The 25,939-nt window shown below is 29.4% G+C and overlaps 9 protein-coding genes and 1 long non-coding RNA gene across 15 annotated transcripts in view; 5 read left to right on the plus strand and 5 right to left on the minus strand.

Moving 5' to 3' along the window:
• The window catches only part of LOC141524612 (protein prickle), a 58,187-nt gene extending 56,256 nt beyond the window's left edge, over nucleotides 1-1,931 (plus strand). Inside the window, exons 7-9 of one of the 3 annotated variants that reach the window (XM_074238634.1) lie at nucleotides 1-333; nucleotides 627-1,030; nucleotides 1,416-1,920. In XM_074238634.1, coding sequence (XP_074094735.1) covers nucleotides 1-333; nucleotides 627-1,030; nucleotides 1,416-1,642 — 964 coding nt within the window. In that variant the 3' untranslated portion in view covers nucleotides 1,643-1,920. Of the gene's footprint in view, nucleotides 334-626; nucleotides 1,031-1,415 lie in introns of all 3 variants that reach the window. The other 2 variants (XM_074238635.1, XM_074238633.1) reach the window with 2 other exon arrangements.
• A 1,757-nt stretch (nucleotides 1,932-3,688) lies between these two features.
• Nucleotides 3,689-5,618, plus strand: Hlh54f (basic helix-loop-helix domain-containing transcription factor HLH54F). The gene is made up of 2 exons (XM_074237731.1): nucleotides 3,689-4,143; nucleotides 4,996-5,618. Exons 1-2 carry the CDS (start codon nucleotides 3,826-3,828, stop codon nucleotides 5,188-5,190), a joined length of 513 nt encoding a protein of 170 aa, XP_074093832.1. The 5' UTR covers nucleotides 3,689-3,825; the 3' UTR covers nucleotides 5,191-5,618.
• Nucleotides 5,619-6,874: 1,256 nt separating this feature from the next.
• Nucleotides 6,875-10,396, plus strand: Ikkepsilon (I-kappaB kinase epsilon). Its single transcript, XM_074238636.1, has 4 exons — nucleotides 6,875-6,989; nucleotides 7,521-9,308; nucleotides 9,385-9,586; nucleotides 9,932-10,396. Exons 2-4 carry the CDS (start codon nucleotides 7,543-7,545, stop codon nucleotides 10,394-10,396), a joined length of 2,433 nt encoding a protein of 810 aa, XP_074094737.1. The 5' UTR covers nucleotides 6,875-6,989; nucleotides 7,521-7,542.
• LOC141524615 (protein VAC14 homolog) lies at nucleotides 10,342-13,397 on the minus strand. Its single transcript, XM_074238637.1, has 6 exons — nucleotides 13,242-13,397; nucleotides 13,020-13,159; nucleotides 11,253-12,789; nucleotides 11,048-11,166; nucleotides 10,879-10,958; nucleotides 10,342-10,782 (listed from the first exon to the last, which is right to left on the minus strand). The coding sequence occupies exons 2-6, from the start codon at nucleotides 13,121-13,123 to the stop codon at nucleotides 10,460-10,462; spliced, it is 2,163 nt and encodes a 720-aa protein (XP_074094738.1). The 5' UTR covers nucleotides 13,124-13,159; nucleotides 13,242-13,397; the 3' UTR covers nucleotides 10,342-10,459.
• A 185-nt stretch (nucleotides 13,398-13,582) lies between these two features.
• Nucleotides 13,583-17,807, minus strand: Nuf (rab11 family-interacting protein nuf). 4 transcript variants are annotated; one of them, XM_074238644.1, is made up of 9 exons: nucleotides 17,667-17,807; nucleotides 17,398-17,572; nucleotides 15,818-16,421; nucleotides 15,603-15,683; nucleotides 15,429-15,473; nucleotides 15,202-15,319; nucleotides 14,430-15,119; nucleotides 14,253-14,306; nucleotides 13,583-14,176 (listed from the first exon to the last, which is right to left on the minus strand). In XM_074238644.1, the coding sequence occupies exons 3-9, from the start codon at nucleotides 16,294-16,296 to the stop codon at nucleotides 14,057-14,059; spliced, it is 1,587 nt and encodes a 528-aa protein (XP_074094745.1). In that variant the 5' UTR covers nucleotides 16,297-16,421; nucleotides 17,398-17,572; nucleotides 17,667-17,807; the 3' UTR covers nucleotides 13,583-14,056. The 4 variants fall into 4 exon arrangements, with proteins under 4 accessions (XP_074094745.1, XP_074094747.1, XP_074094746.1 ...); XM_074238647.1 differs by having other exon boundaries at nucleotides 13,584-14,176; nucleotides 15,202-15,289; XM_074238646.1 differs by lacking the exon at nucleotides 17,398-17,572 and having other exon boundaries at nucleotides 17,667-17,806.
• Nucleotides 17,808-17,958: 151 nt separating this feature from the next.
• LOC141524630 (uncharacterized) lies at nucleotides 17,959-18,684 on the plus strand. Its single transcript, XR_012478735.1, has 3 exons — nucleotides 17,959-18,078; nucleotides 18,386-18,470; nucleotides 18,551-18,684. It is a non-coding gene; the product is annotated as an uncharacterized LOC141524630 (long non-coding RNA).
• LOC141524624 (uncharacterized) lies at nucleotides 18,240-21,194 on the minus strand. Its single transcript, XM_074238653.1, has 3 exons — nucleotides 20,763-21,194; nucleotides 20,503-20,660; nucleotides 18,240-19,286 (listed from the first exon to the last, which is right to left on the minus strand). Exons 2-3 carry the CDS (start codon nucleotides 20,651-20,653, stop codon nucleotides 18,520-18,522), a joined length of 918 nt encoding a protein of 305 aa, XP_074094754.1. The 5' UTR covers nucleotides 20,654-20,660; nucleotides 20,763-21,194; the 3' UTR covers nucleotides 18,240-18,519.
• A 9-nt stretch (nucleotides 21,195-21,203) lies between these two features.
• Nucleotides 21,204-22,685, plus strand: Prpk (TP53 regulating kinase). Its single transcript, XM_074238654.1, has 3 exons — nucleotides 21,204-21,228; nucleotides 21,332-21,537; nucleotides 21,766-22,685. Exons 1-3 carry the CDS (start codon nucleotides 21,224-21,226, stop codon nucleotides 22,293-22,295), a joined length of 741 nt encoding a protein of 246 aa, XP_074094755.1. The 5' UTR covers nucleotides 21,204-21,223; the 3' UTR covers nucleotides 22,296-22,685.
• LOC141524627 (GEL complex subunit OPTI) lies at nucleotides 22,405-23,478 on the minus strand. The gene is made up of 4 exons (XM_074238657.1): nucleotides 23,274-23,478; nucleotides 23,099-23,202; nucleotides 22,731-22,860; nucleotides 22,405-22,627 (listed from the first exon to the last, which is right to left on the minus strand). Exons 1-4 carry the CDS (start codon nucleotides 23,370-23,372, stop codon nucleotides 22,586-22,588), a joined length of 375 nt encoding a protein of 124 aa, XP_074094758.1. The 5' UTR covers nucleotides 23,373-23,478; the 3' UTR covers nucleotides 22,405-22,585.
• A 148-nt stretch (nucleotides 23,479-23,626) lies between these two features.
• Nucleotides 23,627-25,684, minus strand: Pths (probable ATP-dependent RNA helicase DDX47). The gene is made up of 5 exons (XM_074260178.1): nucleotides 25,471-25,684; nucleotides 25,299-25,392; nucleotides 24,367-25,159; nucleotides 24,012-24,273; nucleotides 23,627-23,906 (listed from the first exon to the last, which is right to left on the minus strand). The coding sequence occupies exons 1-5, from the start codon at nucleotides 25,561-25,563 to the stop codon at nucleotides 23,760-23,762; spliced, it is 1,389 nt and encodes a 462-aa protein (XP_074116279.1). The 5' UTR covers nucleotides 25,564-25,684; the 3' UTR covers nucleotides 23,627-23,759.
• Between the last annotated feature and the right edge of the window lie 255 nt (nucleotides 25,685-25,939).

The raw sequence follows: 25,939 nt of genomic DNA on the forward strand, positions 1-25,939 counted from the left end.
ACAAAACAGGAAACTGCCTCCGTCGACACCGAGTGAGGGATCTTCTAGCCCGCCACTATCAACAACGAGGCATCATACCATTGCACATTCCACATTGCACATAGGCTCAGCTAGAAATTCTCCTAGAGTATCAAGAAAACATTACCAAGGGCCTACGTCACTTGCAACAACTCCCACGCAGATTTCTACCTTTGATTTTGCTTGTGAAAGCCTTCCAAATGCTGGGTCACGATCTGCTGGGTTGGACAGAGTTATTTTAGAACGTAATCTTGAAAGGCTTTTACAAGAGCGTAATACTCACACGGAAGAAATAAATCCGAGTGAACTTGGAAGGTAGATCATTTTTTTTGGCTGCCTAAATTTATTTATCAACAATTAAAAAATTTAATTAATAATTTTTTTATATTCTTTATTAAAATTTGGCTTGGATATTTTTTAAATAAATTTTAAAAATTATTTTACTGTCACAAGATCAATAAAAATATCCCAGTTAAAAAAATTTAATTTTTTTATTAATTATATAGATTAATATTTAGTATTTAATTATTATAGATAATCTTTAGCTTTTATATATATATATTATTAAGACAAATAACATGTTCTACTAATCATTATAATTCCAACAGACTAATGCAAGCAAGAGATCGTGAACCATTACGATGTATACAAAACTCAACGCCAACTCATGCGTCAAGTATGCCAGAGCTACCTCCACCTCCTCATCTATTAACCCAGCATTCGACGACGATTTCACCGCAAACGCCTCCACCGCCGTCGCCACCGCCTCTCCCTCATTTAATACCAAACATCTCAACTGACAGCACAGACCTTTGTGGTAATCCTGCTCCAATAACAGACCCACCCACACCCACATCCAGGCGAGTTAGATTTGAAGGAGACGAAGCCCAAGCTCTGTCTACGTCTACGATACCGCTCACAAACAACCCCTGCTCATCATCTTCGCCGTCTAAATTTCACGTTCCTCGCTCGCGGAGTTTGCAGCCTGAACAAGTTGCCAGCACTTCGTGGGGTAAATTAATTTTTTTTTTTAAATAATTTAACTTTGTTAAATTGCACTGTACTTTTTTAACTATTGACGTTTTTAAAAAAATAAGCTCATTCCGATGTTACACTCATCGAGAGCTTTCATTTGAGTACCCACTTGCATTTTTGATATATTTTTCATATATAAATATATATAAAATATATAAATATATAAAATATATGAAAAATTGATGTGGATACTCAAATTAAAGGTCTTGATGAGTGTAATGTCGGAGTGAGATTGTATTTTTGAAAATGTCAATAATTTACAAGATACAAGGTCATTTTTTAATTGTTTGAATAATTTATTTAAAAAAAAAAAAAAAAAAAAAAAAAAATCTTGTTATAAATTATTTTAATTTTTTTTCTAGAAAATGCTGGCCGCATTACAAGACATGACGATGAAGAAAGTTGTTGTTCGACATGTAGTTCATCTAGTAGCTCAGACGAAGCAACAGCATACGCGTTACCACCAAGAAGAGCTTACGGTGGTGTGAGAATATCCTACGTACCTAACGATGCAGTAGCATGTGCAAAAAGACGCGGACAAAATCTATCACAGTCTCAAAAAGAAGCTGACAAATGTATTTTATCTTGATTACTGTTAATTTTATTATTATATTTTATGGAAATTAAAGTAAAAGAAACAAGTGATCATATTAATTATTTACTATTATAATATTGGAAAAAAAAATGACATCAAAAATTATTTTATTGATCATTGCATATCATAAAAAAATAATTATTGTATTTTTTTACTTTTCGTAAGCTTTTGTATATAAACATAGCATTTTATTTCTTTTATATTTAGTATTATAATAAGGTAAATTAATTTTAAATAGTTTATTTTAGTGTTAAAATCATATTGATTTTTTTGTAAATATAAATGGTGGATAAATTTCCATTAAGAATGTATTAAAAAAAAAAATTTGCTACTACTTTTATCAAAATGGATTTTTTATTTATTTTATTACCTAGTAATTTGCTTTTAAGTTTATTTACAAGCCATTAATAAATAAATAATTTTACTAATTTTATTTTGATTCATTATTATTTATGAATTTATAAAAATCACATATTACCCATTTTTTATGACTTTAACGACACGCGCGTTAGTATTGAGAGTGTTTTTTGCAGTAGATAATAAATAAGGATTGTAAAAACCTTGATGATCAAAGTTTATATAAAAACGAACATCAAATTCTTAGCTTATAAATTACATTATTAAAAAAACTTAATTTCAAAAATTAAAATTGTTTAATAAAAGTAAGAATGCTGTCACAAAAACTTAGATTATGTTTTAAATCAGTATGATCGCATGTGGAATTAAATCTAATGATGTAATAAAATATTTTTTAGTCTCATATTTATGTTATGAAATAAAATATAAAATTTATTCTCTTTGATTAATGTTTTTAATATTTAAATTAAATTTTATAAAAATTTAAAACCAATTAATTTATTTTCACCAAAATATTCACTCTTTTTTTTTTTTTTTTAATTTTTTCTAAGTGCAGAATAATAATTATTGTAATTAATTTATTTAAAAATTATAATAAAATGATGTAATTTCAAAATATTTAAAGAATTTATAGCTATTTTTAGAGTGGCGCCTAACTGTTTATATATTATAGATATTTCATATCTCATATCTTCTAGACGAATCTACCGACGGCGGAAGACTTTATATAATTATTCAATAAACAGTACTGAACCCTTAAAAATTCCTCTGAATTGTTTACATATTTGTAAATAATTATTTTTTAAAATTTTATTAATTATTTTGAGAAATTTTTTATTTCTTCTTTATAAAAAAAAAAAAAAATAATAATAATAATAATAATAAATTATTAGGAAGTTATAAATCAATTTAAATTTATTAATAAAAATAAATTCATGAAATTTAAAAGAGCTCACGGTCCATTAAACGATCTTGCATTAACAGGAAATTACACTCAAAAAAAAAAAAAAAAAAAAAAATTATTTATTAATCGATAAAATCAATAAATTAAATAAAACACCCAATTTAAAGTCTAATTTTTAAATTCAAAGTTGAGTTTTAATATTATTTATTGTCATAATTTAATAGCAGCCATAAAATATTAAAATTATAACTTAAGAATCTCAAAAAACTTGTTTGTGGATTTTTATTAAAATAAAAAGAAAATACCTGAAAGTTTAACAAAGATTTAAATAAAAAATGAAGATAATTAAATATCAAAAGAAATAAAACAAATTTTTTTGTAAAGATAAATACGGAAGTTGTTAATCAATTTAAATTTCGGCACGTGGCCCTTAAAAGACCTAAGGAAAAAAAAACTATAATTTGACGGGTCCGAATGAAGATATTAAAAATAAAAGATAAAAATGAAAAATTTTTTACAATAACAAACACAAAACAGAATCTTAAAAACAAAGGAACCAGGTGTGCGCATATGTTTAAGAGCACATACGATTTACGATTGGCTCAAGACTTATTGAGAAAACATCTCATAGTTTCTGTTAGTGGAACATTTAAAGATTTAGTCCCGCCTCAAAAACCCGCCCTGTCACTAATTTTCCGCCTTTTAAAATTATTTTTTTTCTCCTCTTTAGCTTTTTTTCTCATTCATAGTCATCATCATCTCGTGCTCTCATTTCTCGAACCACTCCAGCATCCACTTAACGCCTCGAGCAATTAGTTACGGTTGTTTAGTGAACCCTGTCAGTCTTACCCCTTTTACGGGTCGAGTTTTAATTGTTTAGAATTGTTTAAAAATTTTTTAAATTGTAAAAGTGATTATGCCGCGCAAAAGCAGAATATCGACGTCTTACTTTGACGAGGAAGATTATTCTTTGGATGATAAGTACAGCAAAGACGACATTGAAGTTCGGGCACCGAGAAATGCCGCAAATGCACGTGAAAGAGCGAGGATGAGAGTTTTAAGCAAAGCTTTTTGTCGTCTTAAAACTACTCTTCCTTGGGTCCCTGCCGATACTAAGCTCAGTAAATTGGACACTCTTCGATTGGCCGCTACTTACATTGCTCATCTCAGGGCTGTTCTAAGGGAAGACACTGATAGTCAATTAGACTCGTCAAAACCTCTGTCTCTTACTTTGGTAAGTTTATTTATCTTTTTTTATTCATTGAAGAAAAAATTAATTTATTTTCATCAAGAGATTAATTTTTAATCAAGTAAAATTTAATAAAAAATTATTTTCTTCATTCAAATTAATTTATTCTTTAAATATTCATTTTCTAGAATAAAAAAAAATTTTTTTTAGATAAAAATATATGCCAGCATTTATCTAAAAAAATTATTTTAATTAAATAAAATTTATTTAAACCAATAAAAATTTATTTAGAAATTTTTTTACTCAAATTTATTACTTAAAAATTATTTTCTTGATTCAAATAAATTTTTTTTTCAAAATATTCATCTTTTAAAATTAGAAAAAAATTTATTTGTAAAAATATATGCCTGCAAATATCTAAAAAAAAAAATAATATTTTAATATTTTAACTAAAAAAAATGTTATAAAATCCTTTAATTAAGCTACACAGCCAGAAATTTTGATAAAATAAAATAATTACTAATTATAGTATTTTAAAGAAAAATTCTTAAATGTTATATTAACAAAGAAGAAAATAGCTGTCACCAGGTGGGTCAAATCTCTCTCAGAAACTCACTAATAAAAGTGATGTCTGTTTACATTTTACCAGTTGGATTAAATCAGTCGACGAACTTTCCTAGTTTTATTTCGTTTAAAGTTTGTGTTATTTATTATTTTACTCTTTTTCATTAAAATTAAAATTAAAATTATCTTTGAAAGAAATTATAAATTTTACCGAAATAAAAAAAGCCGTCTGATTTTTTTATAAAAATTCCTGAAGATATTTAAAAAAAAATTTTTTTTGAAGAAAATTTATCTTTATTAATAAAATTAATTTTTTATCTTATTTCTTCTCAGTCCTGGCCGTTTGCCTATCAAAACAATACAACACCCTCAGCCCTGGTAAGCACAAGTTGTCCCGTATCATCGACATCCGAACCATCGAATTACAATCAATATTGTCTTCGTCAACAACACGAATCAAACGAAGTACAGCGTTACCAAAATTTGTCCAATAGATATAATCACGAATCGCACCAAATTTACTATTAATTACAATTATTATTTTATTTTTGCGCATTTTTTTTTTTTTTTTTTTCCAAATAACTTATAACAAATATATATCTATTAAATTTATTTATATTATTAAAAAGTTGACTAGTCTGACATGAAATAATATTATTATTTAAAAAATTGATCAGCATCCGGTCAAAAATGGAAGCGTTAAAGGATCTGTCGTAGATTAAGATTGACATAAGGATCGAGAAGACTAAAAGTTAAATAAACACTGAGAAGGAGCTTTTGTATTAAGCTGAGTATAAAAACAATATATCATCTTCCTAAAATAAGCAATACAGTACTTAACGGCACAAATATAAATATTTTATCTATTTACCAGATTTTTTTTTTTTTTTTTTTTTTTATCTTCTTTACATTTATTATTATGACATTAAATTTATCGTCACTTCACAATTGTTTTAATTTTTTTAACAAATAAATTATAGCAAAAAAAAAAATTATTAAAAAAATCCAATTTTTTTAAAATAATTTTTTAGAAAAAATTTTTTTGTTTAAAAAAATTAAAAAATTATCATTATCATTTTATTATTAATTATTATTAATAAAAAATAATTATTATTTCAATAAAAATAACTAAGTATTAATTAAAAATTGTAAAATAATTTTTTATCACAAAAAATCTGATCCTAAAATAATTTTGAATATTTATTTGAATTATTTTTAAAATAAATTATAATTATTTTTATTGTGAAAAAAAAAAGAAGATATTTTAATGCTATTTATAAATTTTTGTACATTTATGATGTAATTTAATAAAAAAAAAAAAAATTATTATGTTGAATTATCTTGAAGATGAAAGCAATAATAATAAATTAAATTAAAAATAGACGAGTATGGTTTAGTAGTTACGGATAAAAGTGGATGAAATAAGTTTTAATCCTACTTAATACCTAATGACTGTCTGTAGATTAGTTGAAGATGGGAGTAAATGGTTTTCCGAGATGTTTAAATCGAATCTTGCAACTGGAGTGCCCGGTGTGACCGGTATGACCTCATTATAATATATCTCATGAATGAGAAAACGCGGAAATTAAATATCCCCTGCCATAAGACAGTACATCACGGAGGAGCTTCATTTTTATATTCTTAGAAACGTAATTGAGGAGGGAGGCTAAGATAAACGACTCTGGAATTTTATTGATTTATTTTAATAAACCTCCCATTAAATTTCATTACTTGTAATTTTAAAATAAATTCATCCCGATTATTGACGAGGTTTGGAGTGTGAATAATTTTAAATTAAATACTTACAGACAAAAATAACAACACTGAAGTTGACAGATATTGATTAAAAATATTTTTGGAATTTTATAGCAATTAAATTATTAAAAAAAAAAATGTAATTAAAAAGTTTCACATGTGAAAATTAATAAAAATTACAAGTAAAAATTTTTAAAAGCATTTTTTTATTGTAATTAATTTGTTAAATAAATTTTTAGTTATTAACTTACTGCTAACTTCAGTGTTATTGAATTTTTATAAATATTTTTAAATAATTAAATAATTTTAATTATTCGTTTTTGTTTTTCAATAGAATTAAAATTAAATTATAATTAATATTTTATGATAACTTACCGATAAAGGTTAGAAAAGATAACTATCGTCTTTTTCTTCCTGAAAAAAATAATCACACAAGAGATAACAGAGTAACCCTCTGTAGTAAGTTGCCGTAACTTTAGCCATATTCACACAGTACTACATTTTGACATTTCAAGATAAATGTAAATAAAAACAGGTTAGAAGTTCATTGTTTATATTTTGATTGTAAAAGAGTAAGTAATAATAATAAACAATAATTATATTTACTTTGTTTTGATGAAATTGTGGACTTTCAATATCATAATAAAAATTTTATGATACTGAAGTTAGCTGACAGCTGTCAATTTTTTTAAATTTTACAACAAATCAATTACAATTAAAAAAAATGCTTCTAATATTTTTTTTTTTTTTAATTTTCACATGTGGAGTTTTTTAATTAAAATTTTATCACAATAATTTCACTGTCATTGTAATTTTATTTAATAAACAAATTTGCTCCAAAACATTGAATTTTTAATTTTTTTTAAATTTCTAAATGTCAATGTTTTTTTTTTTTTCCAATTTATTTGCTAAAAAAAATTCTAATAATTATCACATGTCTCTTAATAAATTAAAAAACAGTAGAATAAAAATTACAAACTATTTTCTTCAAACCTTATTTGATATTTTAAATAAAAAAATAAACAGCTGATTGTAAATTTAAGTGTCATTTACATTAATCAAATCTAACTACCCAGCAATATTAAAATCCTTTAATTTTCCAGGGGCCATAAAAAAAAAAAAAAAATGTCATATTTACGCGGATCGGCGAACTACGTGTGGTGCACAACAAGCGTCCTGGGCAAGGGTGCAACCGGCGCAGTCTTCCAAGGCGTCGACAAGAACAACGGCGAGCCGGTTGCCGTCAAAACCTTCAACTCCCAGAGCCAAACGCGTCCAATAGACGTGCAGATGCGTGAGTTCCAAGTTCTAAAAAAAGTAAAACACGAGAACATAGTGAAGCTCCTAGCAATCGAAGAGGAGCAAGACGGCCGGGGCAAAGTAATAGTAATGGAGCTTTGCACTGGCGGCAGCCTGTTCAACATCCTGGACGACCCGGAGAACACCTACGGCTTAGCAGAGAGCGAGTTTCTCTTAGTCCTAGAGCATCTCTGTGCAGGAATGAAGCACCTGCGCGACAACAACCTGGTCCACCGCGACCTGAAGCCAGGGAATATAATGAAGTACATCGCAGACGACGGCAGCACAATCTACAAGCTAACAGACTTCGGAGCCGCCCGAGAATTAAATGAAGACCAGCAGTTCTTTTCGCTGTACGGCACTGAAGAGTACCTCCACCCCGACGTTTACGAGCGCGCAGTCCTCCGGAAGCCGGTTAACAAGACTTTCGGAGCTACTGTTGACCTGTGGTCCATCGGAGTGACCCTCTACCACGTAGCGACCGGCAATCTACCCTTCAGACCCTTCGGCGGGCGGCGTAATAAAGAGACCATGTACTTTATCACCACTCGGAAAGACTCCGGTGTCATCTCCGGAGTCCAGGCTTATGAAAACGCTCCTATTGAGTGGAGCAAGGAGCTCCCGAACAACTGCAGGCTCAGTTATGGTTTAAAAAAAATTGTCACTCCGCTTCTAGCCGGCTTGCTGGAAGTCAACAAGCAGTACATCTGGAGCTTCGAGAGATTTTTTAATCAAGTCACTGATATTTTGTGTCGCAAAGCTATTCATGTCTTCAATTTCCACACCATGCAGTCTCTCCAAGCTTACTTGCATCCTGAAGACAAACTTTCGGCTCTCAAGGCTCACATTCAGGAACAAACTGACATTTTACCTCACGCTCAAATTATTTTATTCGGTGAAACGCTCCTATCGAAAATAATAGACGAAAATAGAGTCGCTAAAGGCTTTCCGGTTACTACAATTGAAAATCCTTTTTCTGTTTTTTCTAGAGAAAATAATAACGTTGTTTCTGCGGTGATTAATGGCTTGGGTAATTTACAATCTGTTAATTCTTCGTCTTCATCTTCAACGACTGGAACTACTGTTGGAAATTCAGTGTCCAGTACTTTGGATGGAATTTCAGCTGAACCTAATTCTAATTCTAATTCTAATAGAGATAAAAAATGTGAATCTATTGTCTTTCCGGTTTTTGCTAATCTTGTCTCAGTGGAAAATGATGCCAGTCAGGCGAAATTAGCTTGCTCGGTTGGACACTCTTGTAAAAGGACTGTTGACAGATTGGCGATTGCTAGCAAATTATCCCAAGACTCGGTTAATGCTTTTGTTAATCTTTTATCTTCAGAATTGAAGAGGTTGACTAAGCAGGTTGATCATCTGAGAGAATTGACGAAAGCTGTGGAGAAAATATTCACCGCCGCTGAACGAGGCGATGCTGTTGGAATTCAGGCTATTAAAAAATTTTCTAACTCTTCTTCTGTACCTCACTCGGTTGGTAATGAGAGTAAAAGTAATGAGTGGGGGATGGAATTACACTTGAGGCATAAACAACTGTTTTCTGAACTTGCTCCTGCTATTGCTCAACTTTATCAGAGGTTATTTCTATTAATTTTTTTTTTTTTTTTTTTTTTTTTTTAAATCTGAAATATTTTTAATAATAATTATTTGCAGGTATGTTAAAGATGAAGTTCTAAAAGCAGAATGGGAGTCAACAACACGACAATTAACATGCCCTTGGAAAACTAAAGCTAGTCAAAGAGCATCAACTCTTGTTGATAGACTTCGCGATGGCTGGCAACATCTTTTGAGAGATCGGGCTACTCGTACACTTACCTATAATGATGAACAGTTTCATGTGTTAGAAAGGATAAAGGTATTTTATAAAATAATAATAATTTTGCTTTATTAAATAGTGACTTTTGTTAAATTGCACTGTTAAATTTCTTAACTATTGATGTTTTTTAAGATATAAACTCATCCTGATGTTACACTCATCAAGAGCTTTCATTTGAGTACCCACATGCATTTTTTATATATTTTTCATATATATATATATATATATAAAATATATGAAAAATTGATGTGGGTACTCAAATGAAAGGTCTTGATGAGTGTAATGTCAGAGTGAGATTGTATTTTTGAAAATGTCAATATTTCACAAGATACAAGGTAATTTCTTGTAGAACATTTTTGAATGAACTATTATTAATTCTTTTAGGTAACAGAAACTGGCCGTAGATTAAAAATGCTTTTAGAAACAGAATGCATACCCGCAATAGTCCAACGATCAGAATCACTAGCTGACTGGTATAAAATGGTCCAAACAATTTATCTCCAAAGCCAAATATTAGATAAAGATTTAAGAACTTACAATAACTCATTAGAGTCATTTGCATGTCGTATGAGTCAAGAAAGTAATGAGCGTTACGAGACTCTATCGTCATATATAAATACATTACCAACAAAACAATTAACAAGCCAGACTTCGAATCTTCCGGATTCCATTCGTGAAGAGGGTACCAAAATGTGGCGCAATATTTGCGACATGCAGCAACAAATAGCTTTGATACTTTGTGATAATGATCTGCTGGTTGACAAAATAAATAATTTGACTATTAATAAAATTAATAGTGATAATACTTTGATAGAGTTTAATGATTCTGAAAAAAATTTAACAGACTAAGATACCGATGAGGAGATAAATTATAAAAGTAATCAACAATACTTGTTATCATAGTTATTTATATCACGTATCGCTATGATTTGTCGGTGTTGAATCACGATCAACGAGCATATTCAGCCGCTGACGATGCTTCTGATCCTTGTGTTTCTCCTGAACGCTCTCAAAATGCTTCAGAAGCCGCGCAAAATCAATTCCGTCCGTCTGTTTATTATTTGAAGAGTCACTGGACTTGCCGGCGACTATCACCGAGCTAGCTGGAGGTATCGCCGTCAATCTACGTTGTAATGTTGCAAATGCTTCACTCTGAGGCAAGATCATCAAGAGGCCGTACAGAGTTCTCACCAAAGATTCATTCCTCTCTGGTTCCAGTAACTCCAGTCTCAGATCTACAATACAAAAAAAATTGTATAAATATTCACGGACAAGGGTAATTAATTTTAAGGTCTTATAAATCAAAGCTGTTTTAAAAATAAAATTCTTACAAGTGAATATCGGAGATTCAATTAGTTGTACTAATTTATCAATTTCCGTGAGAAATTCAACAGTTACTTCGATGTTAGCACTAATTATAAAATATAAATTAAGGAAATAATTTATCTAGATATATTATTTTTTTATAAAAAAAAAATTATTATCGTTGAAAAAGGATACAATGATTTAACAAGATCGCACGCGTGGGCGTAATTTTGACCCAGCAAGCAAAGTGCCATTGTTGCTACTGGGTTATGACACCAAGACTCGTACAAGCAAACGAACAACTTGCGACTCTCCTGCAAAAATAATATCTTTGTTATTAAAATAATAATTGTAATTATAATTAAATTCAAAAATAAATAAATAAATATTTTTTACAAACCTCGTTTTTCAAATCCTTCAATTTATTCCTTAGCTCAAACAACTCCGAGCTAGTAAGCAATATAACATTCAAAATCTGAATCATGATACCAGCAAACCTTAAATTATGTTCTTCTAGCAGAATTTTTGCAAGAATTTTATAAATTTCTTCAGCACTCAGCAAGACGCACAATTCTCTGATAATAAAGGCTCCTTTGTCCTCCAACAAGTGTCTATCAGTGGAGAACAATCTCAGCAAATTTACAATAAATTTAGTGAAATATTTATTCCCCACCGGGCTTATCCTAGTTGTTCCTGACTTATCTTTGTCTCTGGTAGATTGAGGGCTGATAATTTCAGCAATTACCACCAAATTTTGCTGAACAACCTCGTCGGAGTTATCGCCGAGGGTTCGCATTAAAACCGGGAATAAATCATCAATATGATTGTACATTTTATCGGGAATGTGGATGAATAAGTGATAAATCCACTTCAAGGTAGCGATTTTAGTCTGAACAGAAGTTTGTTTTAAATGTTTGGTCAAAACTTCAACAATTTTAGTCAAATTAAGTCCCTCTGGTTTTTTGTCCTCTGATTTATCATCCTCCGGTTTGTTTTCTTTCTTATCAGCCGGGTCGCAAGTGATGACAATGTCCTCAGTAGTGATCAACTCCATAAGCGCAGAGTTAACTTTAACAGCTGTCTCCTTGATATTCTTCCGGTTGTCGCTGTCGTAAGCGAGACAAGGCAAAATTGCGGAGATAATTCCAGAGGCGTAGGGCAGCATTGAGCTGCCTGACAGCTGGACAAATTCGCGCATCCAAGCGATAGCTGTCAGCTGAAGAAGCTCATCAGCGCTCTGCGCGTGAACTATCAGGATGTTTATCATCCCCTGGAAGTCCACTCTGGAAGGATTCGCCTTGATGCTACGGAGAAATTCCCCCAGGACTGTGTCAGTTATTTTTTTAATCTCCGGAGTTGGATCTTCGAGGATAATGAAGAGCCCGTCCAGGATCTCCGGGAGGATTATCACGAAATCCATGTCCGGCACCGCGTCCAGGACCGAGACCCAGGAGATCATGAACTGCCGGCCGAACGGGCTTTTTATGTAGATCCGCTCGCGCAAGATAGGCATGAAGCCCACCAGGTCGAACATCCCGCTTTCTGTGACTATGTCCTTCATCAGCCGGTCCAGGAGTTCCGTCGCGTTCTTCACGTTCTGCTCAGGGTCGCACGCCAGCTTGCTCAGCGCTCCGAAGATATCTGTGAACAGAGGCAGCACAGCGCTTCTCGCGATTTTCACCACGTTGTACAGACTCTCGCAGGCGTAGTAACGCACGTGGATGTCCGGGTCAGAGAAACAGGCCAAGATTGGCCGGATTAATTCTTCTGTATACTGGCCAGTGTCCTTTCCTAGACCCACTGCGATCGCGGCTAGGCCTATCAATCCTCCTTTTCTTGTGTGTAAGTTTTGGGACGTCGCAAAGTCTTGGCCTAATACTTTTAACAGTCTTTTTATTTGGACTGTATTATTGTGCGCTGAAAATTCTTTTACCATCCTGGAATTATTAAAAAATTAATTTAGTATTTATTTAATAATTTTATAATAAATAAATTATGACAAAAAAAAATTGAGATTTAGAAATTTTTTAAATTATAAATTGCAATTTTTTAGAACATTTTTTGTTAACAGTCACTTGAAAATTTTAAAAATTTTTTTAACAAAAAAATTATTTTTCAAATGTCAATTAAATTCAGTATCATAAAAAAAAAAAAAAAAAAATCATACTTTTCTATCTCAGTAGCTGCGGGCTTCCTTTTATCATAAACTTTGTCATTCAGCGACCTAACGCAGGCTGCACTCAACGGTGCGTAATCTCTCTCCGAAATCATTTTCAATATTAATATATTAATTTAATAACAAAGTACCTGTAAAATAATTAATATAATTAATTATATTTGCATTGACAGCAATATAAATTATAACCTCAATTTTAATAAATTTATTTACCTTGCAAATAAAAACTTTCAAGGTTAATTTAATTAAGTAATTATTTTAATTATCAATATCAATCATATTGCTTTTAATTACCAACAATTAATTACTCTAAAACTATTTTATTGTCTCCATATGACAGATAAATAACAAATGTACATAAATATGGATGTGTCAAATGATACTAGCTCCCTCTATGTGAAATATGAAAATTAAATTAGCCGAAATTTGAAAAAAATTTTTTTTTATTGAAAAAAAAAAAAAAAAAAAAAAAAAAAATTGGCTAATTTTAGTTTGAAGGAAAAAAAATCAAAAGAAAATTTTTTTTTAATGAAAAATATATTATTTTATTAAATGACAATTGATAACAAAAATTACTAGGGCTTTAGATTAAAATTAAAAATTAAAAATTACTACATAATAATAATTATTACTAAGATACTAAATTGCTTGACCTAATTAGTTATCATTATCATATACTTCAATAATTAATTAAATCACTGTTTGACAAATGTAAATATATAACAAATAAAAAATTTACCAACACCGTGTGCAGAGGTCAAATAATTATTCAAAAAAAAAAAAAAAATATTGTCAAAAATTTTAATTTAATTAATAGGCACGATTATTTATCAATTTAAAGTTCTACTATTAATATCATTAATATTTATTGCATTAGTTAGACAATAACATTGCTGTTATTCAATGCACGGACGGATTGATATTATTTTTTAAGTTAATTATATACTTAAAAAAATCTAATAACAAATTACGTCTATCTTAGTAAATAATCAGCTAAAATAAATTTATAACTATCGTTAAATAAGTTGTCAATGCTTCTTAACTTCCAGTAATTGTGGATTATTTTCCACGATGTTTAATAGTATACCGTCGATGTATGACCTTAATTGTGCATTTACTTCTTTTTGCTCTTTTAAAGCCTGTAAAACCTGCAAAAAAAAATTAAAATGTTTAAAAAAATTGTAAATAAAAAAATATTAATTTTTAAATAAATAAAAATATTACTTCGGCCATTGTGCGGGGTTTTTCTTCAACTGTACCATTTTCATGACCATCCAACTATTGAATAAATTATTTAAGATTAATAATAAAAAAAAAATTAAATTAAAACTGATAAAAAAAAAAAAATTAAAAATTCAATCTAAAAAAATTTTCTATTAATTTAGAAGTAAAAAAAAATACCTGATCTCGATTTTGATTAGCCGACAGCTCAGCAGCTAAACTCTGAGGATTTTTATTAAAGTCTTCATACAAACTATTAGAATTAAGCATCAAAAGTTCTCGACCGGCATGAACCGCAATAGCAGCTTGCAATTCATCCTGGGACTCTTGCAAGCTTTTATTACTCGCTGCAAGCCTAGCGACCTCGAGCAAGAGGTCTTCAATCCTCAGCCGGTCCTTATCACGACTGGCTAGTTCTTCTTTGGCAGCATCGAGAAGCAGACGAGTTTCGTTGGCACGCAGGACAGCCTGTCGTTCATTTTCACGCGCAGTAGCCGTGTCAGAGTTAGCATCGTCCAATAAATTCTCCAACCTGACCCGTTCCTCTTTGGCGGCGTCCAACTGCTCCCTTAGCCGCACAATCTGCTCCCTCAAGCCCAAGCACTCAACCTCGATCGCCTGGACTTTCATCGCGGAGTTTTCCAGCTGGAGCTCTTTCTCTCGTTCGAGTCGAGCCACCCACTCTCGGTGCCGTCGCTGCTCGCTCTGCAGCTTTTCCTCCGCCCTCGCTTCGGCGTCTTTCGCCGCTTCCTCTAGCATAATAATCCGCGCTTGCAATGTCGCATTTTCCTGCTTAACTCTCGCGTAACGCTCGCCACTGACTGATTGAGTGTCCACTAAAGCGTCCATTCGTTCTTGGATTAATTTTACCTGCAAATGACATACTCTGTAATTTACGTAATTAATTCCTGTGTAATTATTTATCATTTTGTTTTTTTATTGATGTACGTACTCGGTGATTTAAGTCTATCACATCATCCTCCAAGGAGACGTCACTGTACATATCGTCGGTAGCGTCGCAAGTTGACCCCCTACCTGAACTATTAAAACTTCCACTTCTATAAAGTTGACTAGATAAATAATAAAAATAACAAAAAAAAAAAAAAACATAATAATAATAAAATAAAATAAAATAAAATAAAAACAAAATAAAATAAAATTTTATCAATTATATTTTACCTCGCTAGTGCATTTGATCCAAGTTGTCTTGTCGGTCTCGCACTACTAAAAATAGATACAAAAAAAATTTTTATTTGTAAAAAACTTGAAAAACTATAAGTGAAATTTAAAAAAAAATTACAAACATAGACTAACTAGTATTATAAACTAAAATAAAAAAAAAATAAAACTTACCCGGGTGGAGTTCGTCTCAAGGACGTTCTCAACCACGTGTGTCTGCCAAGCGTTGAACAAGGACTGGCAGTACTTGTTTTCCTAAGTACATAAAAATAAAAATAAATTTTTTTATCAATAAGGGCGTTTACGATAGTTTATAATCGTAACAGAGGCAATGATTGATAAAAATAAATTATCAATATTTAAAAAATAAATGAATGAATATTATTCACCCAAGAGAATGAAGACCAGTAGTAGGAGATGGCGCAGAACTGTTTCCTTCACCAGGAGACTCTACTTCGACGTCAAGTTCAACGTCACGGCCATAACCAAACCCTTCGTAGTTCTCCTCACCATAGTCTTGCTGCTTAAAATTAGATGAACCAGTCGTAATGCTTGCTGAATTTTGTGAACGAGTTTTTGCGGAAGAGGACGACAAATCCTGGTCCTCGAATGATATCGAAAGTGACGGTGGACCACTTTGACTTCTGATGCATCCTGCCAAGCTCCCGATCTCCAAATTACTCACCGGTGTCTTTTCCGGTCCCAGAACAAGAGGATCGCTCTCTCCTTTATCATTTCTGTTTACAATCGTGTTCGTATTACTGTTTAAAATAATCACTGACGTCGACTGGTTGTCGCTGGTCTCTTCGTTTCTCTCGTAAGCATTCGACACTGAATACGGCTCCGTCAAGAAGTGAGAGCTTACCATTCTATTAATTCACTATTTATTATATATATATATATATATATTTATATGTATACAACAGATTTACGTATTTAAATATATTTTTAATCGCCTCTACGCCTCCATTATATAAATTTATCCGTTGACATCTGAAAACAAAAATAATATTATTTCATCATAAATATAAATATAGCAAACACGCACAGTTGCAAAAAAAATTATCAATGTCTTCTGGTCTAATTAAATATAGTTTAGTAAAAAAAATATTTTATTTAATTTATAAAAATTTGGTTATTTTATTCAAGAAATTGCAGGTAAATTAATAATTTAAACTTTCATTTTAGTGAAAGAAATAAACGACATTTTTTTAAAGATAAATAAAATTATTATTTATCTACTAAAAATAGAAAACTTGCTTGTCAAGATCTTCTTTGGATTTTTAAACGAAATTTACGGGTTATTTATTTTAAATATTATTAAAACTGTTAGAAGCGTGACTTTCAAATTGACAACAGTCAGTTTCAAGATGAAGATTAAGTTAGCCGACATTTAAAAATTTTTTTTATTAAAAAAAGTAATTACAAAAAATTAAAAATAAAATTTTATTTGTAAAAAACTTTAAGTGCAATTAAAAAAAAATTTAACTATTTAATAAATTTTTTTTAACAAACAAATTTGTTTTAAAAAATTGTATTTTTTATTTTTTTAAATTCCTACATGTCAATTTTTTTTTTTTTAAATAATTTATTTACTCCAAAAATTCTTAAAATTATCTAAAAAATTTTAAGAATTATTTTCATTGAAAAAATAATTACAAAATAATTTTATTTGTAAAAAACTTTAAGTGTAATTTTAAAAAAAATTTTTTTTTTATGTAATTAAATGAATAAAAAAAAATTAAAAAGTATAATTAATTAAAAAAATTTCTAAATTGAAGAATAAATATCGCTGACAACAAATATAAGCATAAATAGCATCAAAACGTCACATAAAAAGCACTAGAACAATAACAATCTATTAATAGCGGCCATAAATAATTACCCAAGCTATATTTGACATAAAAACCAATCGATAATGTTAAAAAGTCACGAAACAATAATATTCAGTGTAATTGCCCTCGCTCACCTGACGTATCAATGAACACACGTCGCCATACTGTCAGCTTTGACACATTTTACCTTCACAGAGGATACATTTAACATACACAATAAATATCACTAGCAATAAATGTAAACTTGTGATATTTAAACGTCACAAGTCATAATACTGTTAAATATGGATACACCTGTTTCTGTTCCGCCTGTAAAAATTTTAATTTAAACGATTTTTTTTAATAATACACATATATATGTTATAATGTACACACAAATATATAATGCAAAGTAAACACATACGTTAATTAGAAATAAAAAAATCACAGCAATCGTGGGAATGTCTTCATGAATCACGCGTTATTTATCCTACTATACACTCGAGTGAGTCCTACCCATACCTTGGTACCGCTTTACTCCAACTCGATGACGATGCGATCCAAGAGCGAAGCCACAGGCCAGAGACAAATTCCGAAACTAACAATAGACGTGGGAAAAAGACAGAGCTATTAAATAAAACAGAAGGGAAGAAAGAAAACAACGGGCGAAAACGAGAAGCAAATATAATGCAGTGTGTTGCGCATGCGTGAGTAACAGGACTGACATACCTGTAGCACCTAAAACACCTACTCACTTTTTTACCTGTATCACTCTTTTTTTCAGGCCAATTACAAGGTTCGCTGACAAAAAAATTTTTTTTGTTTTATTTTATACAGTAAGTTGTAATTTTGTTTTTTTTTTTTTAAACAAAATTTCTATTCAGGTACAGAATTTTATTTAAAAGTTAATTACCCGACTTTTGAACATTTTTAATATCATTTATTTTATTGAAAAATTATTTTTTAGAAATTTCACTTGTAGAAAATTTTTAAAATTGTATCTGCAATTTTTTTTAAATTAATTCATTGAATATTTAATGATTTTTTTAACAAATTATGGCAAAAAAATCGATAATAGTAAACTTAGCCGACATTAATAATTTTTGGAGTTATTTTTTAAATAATTTTTTTAATTGATAAAAGTAAAACTCGAGATGTGGCTTTTTGAAGAACAAAAGCATTTTTATACAATATATGCATCTTTTCTTGATAAAAATTTCTGCGAAAAGTAAGTAGATATTATTTACAAGTATTTTATTGTGTATATTGTACAGAAATTAACAATCTGTGTTTATATTCTTCTTGTAGACTTCCTTGTAAATAAGTTCCTGCATCTGGATTCGTAGTAACATTCGCCGCTCAGCTGGCAGCGTTCTGATGTGAGGCAAAAGACTCATTAAAAAGTAGTAATTATCATCCTGACGATTTTGATCGGCCATTGATTCCTCAGCAACACTTGGAAGCACTTGTTCCGGCAATACGGTCTCAAATATTTCTTCATCATTTGTTTCTCTTTCTTCTTCATTGTTGTTGTAATTGTCAGCGGTATTATTTTGATACTCCCCATTATCCACGATGTCAATCGGCTCTTTTTTAACAATTGACTCAATATATTCGTTATCTAAAGTGGCAATAACCGGATGCATTGTTCTACTTAATGGCTCATTATCAGCTGGCGTTGTTAAATTTATTTTTATTGGCTTTTTAACAATATCTTCAGCGAGTTCTTCCTGGTTTACACTTTGGCCGCTCACCGATAAATTTTTACGCTCGATAACAATATTAATCAACTTTTTCAGTTGCTTGTGATTATTATTATCACTGTAAGTTTTACTTTTAACGCAGTTATTATTTTTATTATCGTCGCGCTTCCAAATTGGAGGTCGTGGTAACATTTGGTCTTTTAGAAACAGCAAATTTTTGTAGTAGATCCACATTGCACGATTTCCAGTCGAATATTTACTTTTCCATGGTGTCTGCTCTTTCTTTAACTCTCCTCGAAAAGTATCTCGCAAACCTTTCCATTTTGATTTCAATACATCTTCTAAAAAAAATAAAAATTAATTGCATTAGAAGAAATACCTGCAAAAAAAATTTATGAAAATTAATTAAGCAAATATTGAATAATTTTTTTTTTTAAATAAAATTAAATAATTATTAAGTGACTTTATAATGTCATTAAAATTACACAGTGACTTTAAAAAAATTTTATAATTACTCAAAAATGACTGAAAAATAATTTTCAAGTTTTTTACGGCCAAAAAATTTTTTACAAGTGATTATGAAAGTAAACAATTACTATAATTAATTATTATTAAGACATTGTTAATTAAATTTATGAATGGTGTTACAATCCTTATTGTTCTATTATTTGTAATACAATGTGAATTCCCTTAAGAATTAATTTAAATGAAATATATAAAATACCGAGGTAATATTCATTACATTGTTATAGTTTTTATAATTTTCATTAATTTTTTTTTCAAGTAATTAAGAAATTAAATACACTTGCCAATTTTTAATTGTTTTTCGCATTAAATAGCCGAAAAATTATTTTCATTTGTGTCGTTTAAAAAAAAAAATTATTTCAAGTACTTAAAATACTTTGCAAACTTGTAAAACACAAAATAAAAGCAAATAAAAAAATTAAAAGTAAATATTTAAGATATTTTTGAAAGCAACGTTTAAAAATATATATATATATATATATATATATATATATATATATATATATATATATATATATATATATATATATATATATAGAATTTATAGAATAGAACGTTTGGCAGCATGTTCATGCGTGCGCGCGAATGATAATAGCTTGAGAAAGCGATTCGAGATCCGCATCATCCAGATACATATGAACAAGGTATATTTCTTTCTTCTACATATTTTTATTCTGTAATTTCATTTCTGCAAATAATAATGACCATATATCATAAATATATAATATTAATCCGTCATTAAAAATACAAACCATATTTAGACAATCAAAAGTATCAATAAAATTTATAAATTTGTTCTATAATTATTTATCCATGATTCCTATGAATATTTAGTATCAGTTTTTTTTATCAATTTGATAAAATAAACAATAAATACTGAAATTGACAGACATTATAAATTTTTTTATAATTTTTTAACAATTAAATTATTATCAAAAAATTTTTAGTATTGTAATTGATTTGTAACAATTTAAAAAATTGACAGCTGTCAGTTAATTTCAGTATTATTTTACTGAAGTAACATAAACATACTTGGACATTTAAACATAAATGACAACTCCATCCACATGAAATTTGTTGAATCCTGATTGTGATAAAGTACAGCTTTATTATTCCAAAGAGCTGGTCGCTTGTGAATTTCAGCTATCAGCTGACTTATGTCAATTTTATATTGATCCATCATTATTCATCTTTTTGTGATAAAATTAACAAGTATTATTATTATTATTATTATTATTATTATTATTAGTAGTAAATATTTTAATGAATATGTATTTTAAAATTAAGCTTACATTTTGTGAAATTTAAACGAACGAGCGAGTACTAGCTGCTAGCTGGACGCTGAAAACGAGCGATTAGCGCGCATGACATTTAGTAAAGATCCAATTGGGCATTTTGCTCTGTCATTTGAACTGCATATTTCATATTTAATTTAGCGTGGAATATTTAATATTAAAATATTAATTTGTCTCACTGTATTTCTATTAAGATACTTTAATCAGCTGATACCTGCCAATTTTTAAAATTTTTATAACAAATCAATAACAATAATAAAAATATTTTTTAAAAGTTCCATTAATTGTTTTTTTTTTTTTTGTATTTTTACTTGTGAAATATTCTTATTAAATTTTTTTTATAATAATTTAATTGTTATTGAGTTATAAAAAAATTTTTAATCTGTCAAAGTGTCACTTTCTGTTTAAGTTTTTCCTCCATTTGCCGAAACTCGAAAGACAACTAGCGCCGGCGATTGATGCGGTAAGAAAAAGAGTTACACGCGGCAAAAACATAACCTTACATTTTAATAACATAAATATCAATAAAAAAGTGACATATTTATACTTAAAAACATTTTTTTTAGATATTTTTACGAAATAATGACTGAAGATTTTGAACTTATTTGTCAGGGAGCTGAAGCTAGATTATACAAAGGTAATTACTTGGGAAGACTTACATTAAAAAAGGAGCGATTTAAAAAAAATTACAGACATCCGGATCTTGATGAAACTCTGACTAAAGATAGAATTAAAAGTGAAGTACGGGCTATCGTTCGTGCAAAAACTGCTGGTAATTTATTTTTATAGTTTTTATAGTAAAAAAAATTTTTATCATGACAATTTATCAAATGTTTTATAATTTTTTTAACAAATAAATTATGGTAAAAAAAATTGGCAAGTAGAAATTGAAAAAAATAAAAAATGCAATTTTTTAAACATAATTTTTCAGAAAAAATTTTTTTGTTAAAAAAATTTAAAGAATTGTCAATTTTATATAAAAATTTATTACACATTTTAGGTGTAACAACTCCAACAGTTTATCTAGTTGATTTAACCAGGCGTAGTATTTACATGGAATTCATAGAAAATGCTGTAACGTTAAAAATTTGTATAGAAAAAATGATCGAGGTGGGAGACGAAAAAATTTGGATAGAAAAAATCGGTAAAGCTTTAGGATTGCTGCTAGCAAAATTACATTCCAAAAATATCATTCACGGTGATTTGACAACGTCAAATATCCTTGTAAAAAATAGTATATTTGACAAACTAACTGTTACTAGCAATGAAGATGACAAAAACCTTGATCAAGAGCTAGTAGCCATTGATTTCGGACTCGCACGAGTTGATTCTACAGCCGAAGACAAAGCGGTTGATCTTTACGTGCTCGAGCGATCATTGCTCAGCTCTCACTCCCAAGTACCTACTTTGTTTGCCAGCATTATTAGTAATTATCAATCTGGCATTACGGATAAAAAGCAGCGACGAGAAATTGTATCAAAATACCAGCAGGTGAGAGCTCGTGGAAGAAAGCGTCTCATGATTGGTTAATGGTCAAGCTAAATAAATTACAACGATTTAATAAAATTCAAATTAATTGTTCATTGCTTATATATGTATATATTATGAAATATTTCTAATAAAAAAAAAAAAAAGATGATTGATTTTCTGAGAAATTCAACAGTCAGATGTGAATTAATATATTACAGTAGTCAGTAGGCACATTTACGTTGATTAAATAAATTATTTACACTGAATTTAATTAAATAATGAGTAACTGAGTATCATTATTAATCAATACTCAATTTGATAATTGATTCTTGATTGATGTGGGATTTTCTTCAATCAAAATGCAAGCCGGAGTAAATTATTATCCAGGTGACCTTTTACAAATAAAAAAAATTCAATTAATAAATGATTTTTTTTTTTTTTTTTTTTTTTTTTAAATAAAATCTATTGTATATTTAATTAAATTTAACTACTTACTAAAAATCCAGCAAAGGAAGTCATAAAACCTTCCTTAGTTAACTCCCAAACTCCTCCGAATTCTTCTTCGTCTATTTGCTGATAACTATTCATATACACGTACGTAGAACCCGCATTGAAAAAAGCGAACCTTTGAATAAAATAATTTTAAATAGCTTTCACATTTTTTACTTTAAAATATAATCATAAAAAAATTAGAGCAAGGAACTGAAAAATAAATCAATAAAATATTTATAATTCTAGAAATTTTATTTGTAAAAAAAATGAAAAATTTTAAGTGAAATTTAAAAAAAAAATACTTTTTTGTTCTAATTTAATAAATGAAAATTAATTAAAAAATATTTATTATAAATAAAATTCATACTTACAGTGCTAGTGCTACAAAACCTTTAAGAGGAATAAGACCCCATACAATTCCTAAAATAATTCCAATAATTTGACGGCTCCAGTAAATAACATCCAAAAATTCATCCTGTAATTAATTCATCTAATTAAATAAATAAAATAATTTTTTTTAGTAATATTACAAGAGGTTACGTTTACCTTGTCAGGCCACTCCGAATTAGCGGTTATTACACGGTTCCATATACTAGAAACACACTTGCTTCCATTTGAAATTTTATCAGACTTTGACGGTGACATTTTTATTTAAAATTTATTTATTTCTAATAACCTAGAGTTAATTTACGTGCACGACTACTTGTATCGTACCCGAATTAGTGTTATAGCTATACAAACATATTATTACATGCCATGATTCTTTATTTGTCGTGTACACATGGCATTTTCTTGACAAGTGCTGCGATCTATAAAATATTTTTTTTTAAACACAACATATATCACAAAATTAGTAAAAAATTTTTTTTAGATTTAATTTAATAATTAAAAAAAAAAAATTAAACTTTACTATTATTTATTTTTTGTATGTAAATACAAATTAATCTTATAGTTAATATGATTTCCCAAAAATCATATTTATTATTAAAAATACAAAATATAAATATTTATATAAATTAAAAAAATTTTAATTTACATCTTTTTACGTTTGTTGTTATGCTTTTTTCCTTTGAATCGATTACGAACACCTACTGATTGTTCGGTATCATCATCATCACCATCTTCAGCAGAATGTTTTTTCCGTTTGCCAGATCTATTAATTTCTCTTTCTCTCAGTTCCTAAAAAAATTTTTTTTCATTATAAAAAAAAATAAAAAAAAAAAAAAAAAAAAAATTAAGCCGACTTAAGTATGATAAATTTTGAATAAAAAAATTAATATGAACCTTTTTGACTTGTCTTTCAGCTTCAGCAACACGTTCCTGAAGAACCATAACTTCATTTTGTTCTGCTTTATACTCAGGAAGTTTTTTTCCAATTAGTTCTTCAATTCTTTGATACAACTCAACATCGTACTGAGTAACAAAAGTAATAGATCGTCCAGATCTGCCAGCACGAGCTGTTCTTCCAACACGATGAATGTAATCTTTGCTGTGAGTCGGTATGTCGAAATTAATTACTACATCTACGTGAGGAATATCAAGACCTCTGAAAAAATATTAATAAATATAAATATTGTTAAAAAAAATAATAAATAAATAAAAAAAAAAAAAAAAAAAAAATAATAAATAAATAAATTACCTGCTAGCAACATCAGTAGACACAAGAATTGATCGATTTTTAGCTTGAAACTTTGTCAAAGCCGCTATTCGTTTATGCTGAGACATCTGTCCATGAAGTGGAATCGCCAATAGTCCCAAAGTACGGAGTAATAATACAGTACGCTCAGCATTATTGCATGTCGCGCAGAAAACCATGAAACTATTCCCTGCAAGTTCGTTCAAAATGTGAACGAGATAAACGTCCTTAAACTTGGCAGGGATAAAGAGATAATATTGGTCGAGTGTTTTTACTGTTTGGTACTTTTCAGAGACCTCAACTCTGGCTGGATTCCTCAGAGAAGCACGCTGGAGCTTGTTTACTTTCTTAGTCATCGTAGCTGAGAACAAAAGCGTGCGCCTTTCTCTTGGAATCACTCGGAGGATTTCATCAAGCTCTTTCTCGAAATCTTGGTTCAGTATTCGGTCAGCCTCGTCCATCACGAGGTACTTCAGAGAACGCAAGTTGAAGCCTTTAGTGTTTTTTATGTGGTCGAGCAATCTTCCGGGTGTTGCGATTATTACGTGGGGCTTTTTCATCAGCATCAGAGCCTGAGCCATCATTTCCATGCCTCCGACGATTACTGCTGTTGACACTCCGATCCCAGAACCTAGAGCTTGGAACTGTTCTGAGATCTGGACCGCCAGCTCGCGTGTTGGGGTTAGAACTAACGCATAGTACCGTTGGGGATTTTCCAGCAAACCTTGGAGTATCGGAAGTGCAAACGCTGCTGTTTTTCCTGATCCTGTTTCTGCTAAACCGATTATATCTTTTCCTAAAAATTAATAAAATATTTAAATATTTTTAAGTAGGAAATTTTTTAATAATTTAGTCGTAATAAAAATCAAAAAAATTAATAGATGCTTATTTATTTTAGTATAATTTTTTAAATAATTATTCATAATTAAATTTACCTTCTAGAGACAGAGGAATGGCTTCACGTTGAATTTTTGTCGGTGCTGGCCATTTTAATTCTTCACATGCTTTAACAAGTGAGTCAACAAGACCCTAAAAATGAAAAGTAATTTATTAATTTATAATTTATAAAAATTTAGTCATTTTTATAATAATTTAATGTTCTCTTACCAAATCTTTCCAAGTAACTGGCTTTTCATCAATTGGAGTAGATTCTACCGCATTAATAGTTTCAGTGGATTCTTCTTCAGAGTGCTCAGCCATTTTTTATAAATTTATATAAACAATATTCTTTTATAAATTAAAATCTGTTTTAACTTGTCAAAGATCACATGTATTCATAACCTCAAATGATAAAAACATGCAACATGTGTTTTGCTGTTGCTTTTTCACTTAAAACCGCGAAGATTATTTTCATGAAGATCGACTTAAGCGATACCTTAAGGCGGGATTATATGAATATTTTCTAAGCGCCACCTGTGGTCAAATAATATAACTAACTTGTTTGGAAATTAACATAGGGATGACACTGAAGTTGACAGAAATTATTAATGTTTATATAATTTAATTATAATAAAAAATTATTTAAATAAAAAAAAATAATTAGTGAAAATTTGTATAATTTGTTTTTTAATAAAAG

The sequence above is a fragment of the Cotesia typhae genome, unplaced genomic scaffold (genome assembly GCF_013202065.1).
Source record: "Cotesia typhae breed Kobodo isofemale line unplaced genomic scaffold, CoteBio_Ctyphae contig_22, whole genome shotgun sequence".
NCBI lineage: Eukaryota > Metazoa > Arthropoda > Insecta > Hymenoptera > Braconidae > Cotesia > Cotesia typhae.

What these genes read in the sequence shown, in the direction of transcription:
- Hlh54f (XM_074237731.1), top strand. Translation starts at nt 3,826, where the DNA reads ATGCCGCGCAAAAGCAGAATATCGACGTCTTACTTTGACGAGGAAGAT. An exon ending in AACCTCTGTCTCTTACTTTG is followed by an intron (nt 4,144 to 4,995) that starts GTAAGTTTATTT and finishes ATTTCTTCTCAG; the next exon opens with TCCTGGCCGTTTGCCTATCA.
- Ikkepsilon (XM_074238636.1), top strand. Translation starts at nt 7,543, where the DNA reads ATGTCATATTTACGCGGATCGGCGAACTACGTGTGGTGCACAACAAGC. An exon ending in ATTGCTCAACTTTATCAGAG is followed by an intron (nt 9,309 to 9,384) that starts GTTATTTCTATT and finishes AATTATTTGCAG; the next exon opens with GTATGTTAAAGATGAAGTTC. An exon ending in ATGTGTTAGAAAGGATAAAG is followed by an intron (nt 9,587 to 9,931) that starts GTATTTTATAAA and finishes TAATTCTTTTAG; the next exon opens with GTAACAGAAACTGGCCGTAG.
- LOC141524615 (XM_074238637.1), bottom strand. Translation starts at nt 13,123, where the DNA reads ATGATTTCGGAGAGAGATTACGCACCGTTGAGTGCAGCCTGCGTTAGG. An exon ending in TGAAGGATTTGAAAAACGAG is followed by an intron (nt 11,167 to 11,252) that starts GTTTGTAAAAAA and finishes TTATTTTTGCAG; the next exon opens with GAGAGTCGCAAGTTGTTCGT. An exon ending in TGAATCTCCGATATTCACTT is followed by an intron (nt 10,783 to 10,878) that starts GTAAGAATTTTA and finishes TTTGTATTGTAG; the next exon opens with ATCTGAGACTGGAGTTACTG.
- Nuf (XM_074238644.1), bottom strand. Translation starts at nt 16,296, where the DNA reads ATGGTAAGCTCTCACTTCTTGACGGAGCCGTATTCAGTGTCGAATGCT. An exon ending in TGATAGACTTAAATCACCGA is followed by an intron (nt 15,120 to 15,201) that starts GTACGTACATCA and finishes TGTCATTTGCAG; the next exon opens with GTAAAATTAATCCAAGAACG. An exon ending in AACCCCGCACAATGGCCGAA is followed by an intron (nt 14,177 to 14,252) that starts GTAATATTTTTA and finishes TTTTTTTTGCAG; the next exon opens with GTTTTACAGGCTTTAAAAGA.
- LOC141524624 (XM_074238653.1), bottom strand. Translation starts at nt 20,653, where the DNA reads ATGATGGATCAATATAAAATTGACATAAGTCAGCTGATAGCTGAAATT. An exon ending in ATTTATGTTTAAATGTCCAA is followed by an intron (nt 19,287 to 20,502) that starts GTATGTTTATGT and finishes TATTTTTTTTAG; the next exon opens with AAGATGTATTGAAATCAAAA.
- Prpk (XM_074238654.1), top strand. An exon ending in CGTTCGTGCAAAAACTGCTG is followed by an intron (nt 21,538 to 21,765) that starts GTAATTTATTTT and finishes TACACATTTTAG; the next exon opens with GTGTAACAACTCCAACAGTT.
- LOC141524627 (XM_074238657.1), bottom strand. Translation starts at nt 23,372, where the DNA reads ATGTCACCGTCAAAGTCTGATAAAATTTCAAATGGAAGCAAGTGTGTT. An exon ending in ATTCGGAGTGGCCTGACAAG is followed by an intron (nt 23,203 to 23,273) that starts GTAAACGTAACC and finishes AATTAATTACAG; the next exon opens with GATGAATTTTTGGATGTTAT. An exon ending in GGTTTTGTAGCACTAGCACT is followed by an intron (nt 22,861 to 23,098) that starts GTAAGTATGAAT and finishes TTTTATTCAAAG; the next exon opens with GTTCGCTTTTTTCAATGCGG.
- Pths (XM_074260178.1), bottom strand. Translation starts at nt 25,563, where the DNA reads ATGGCTGAGCACTCTGAAGAAGAATCCACTGAAACTATTAATGCGGTA. An exon ending in CATTCCTCTGTCTCTAGAAG is followed by an intron (nt 25,160 to 25,298) that starts GTAAATTTAATT and finishes ATTAATTTTTAG; the next exon opens with GAAAAGATATAATCGGTTTA. An exon ending in CTGAAAGACAAGTCAAAAAG is followed by an intron (nt 23,907 to 24,011) that starts GTTCATATTAAT and finishes AAATTTTTTTAG; the next exon opens with GAACTGAGAGAAAGAGAAAT.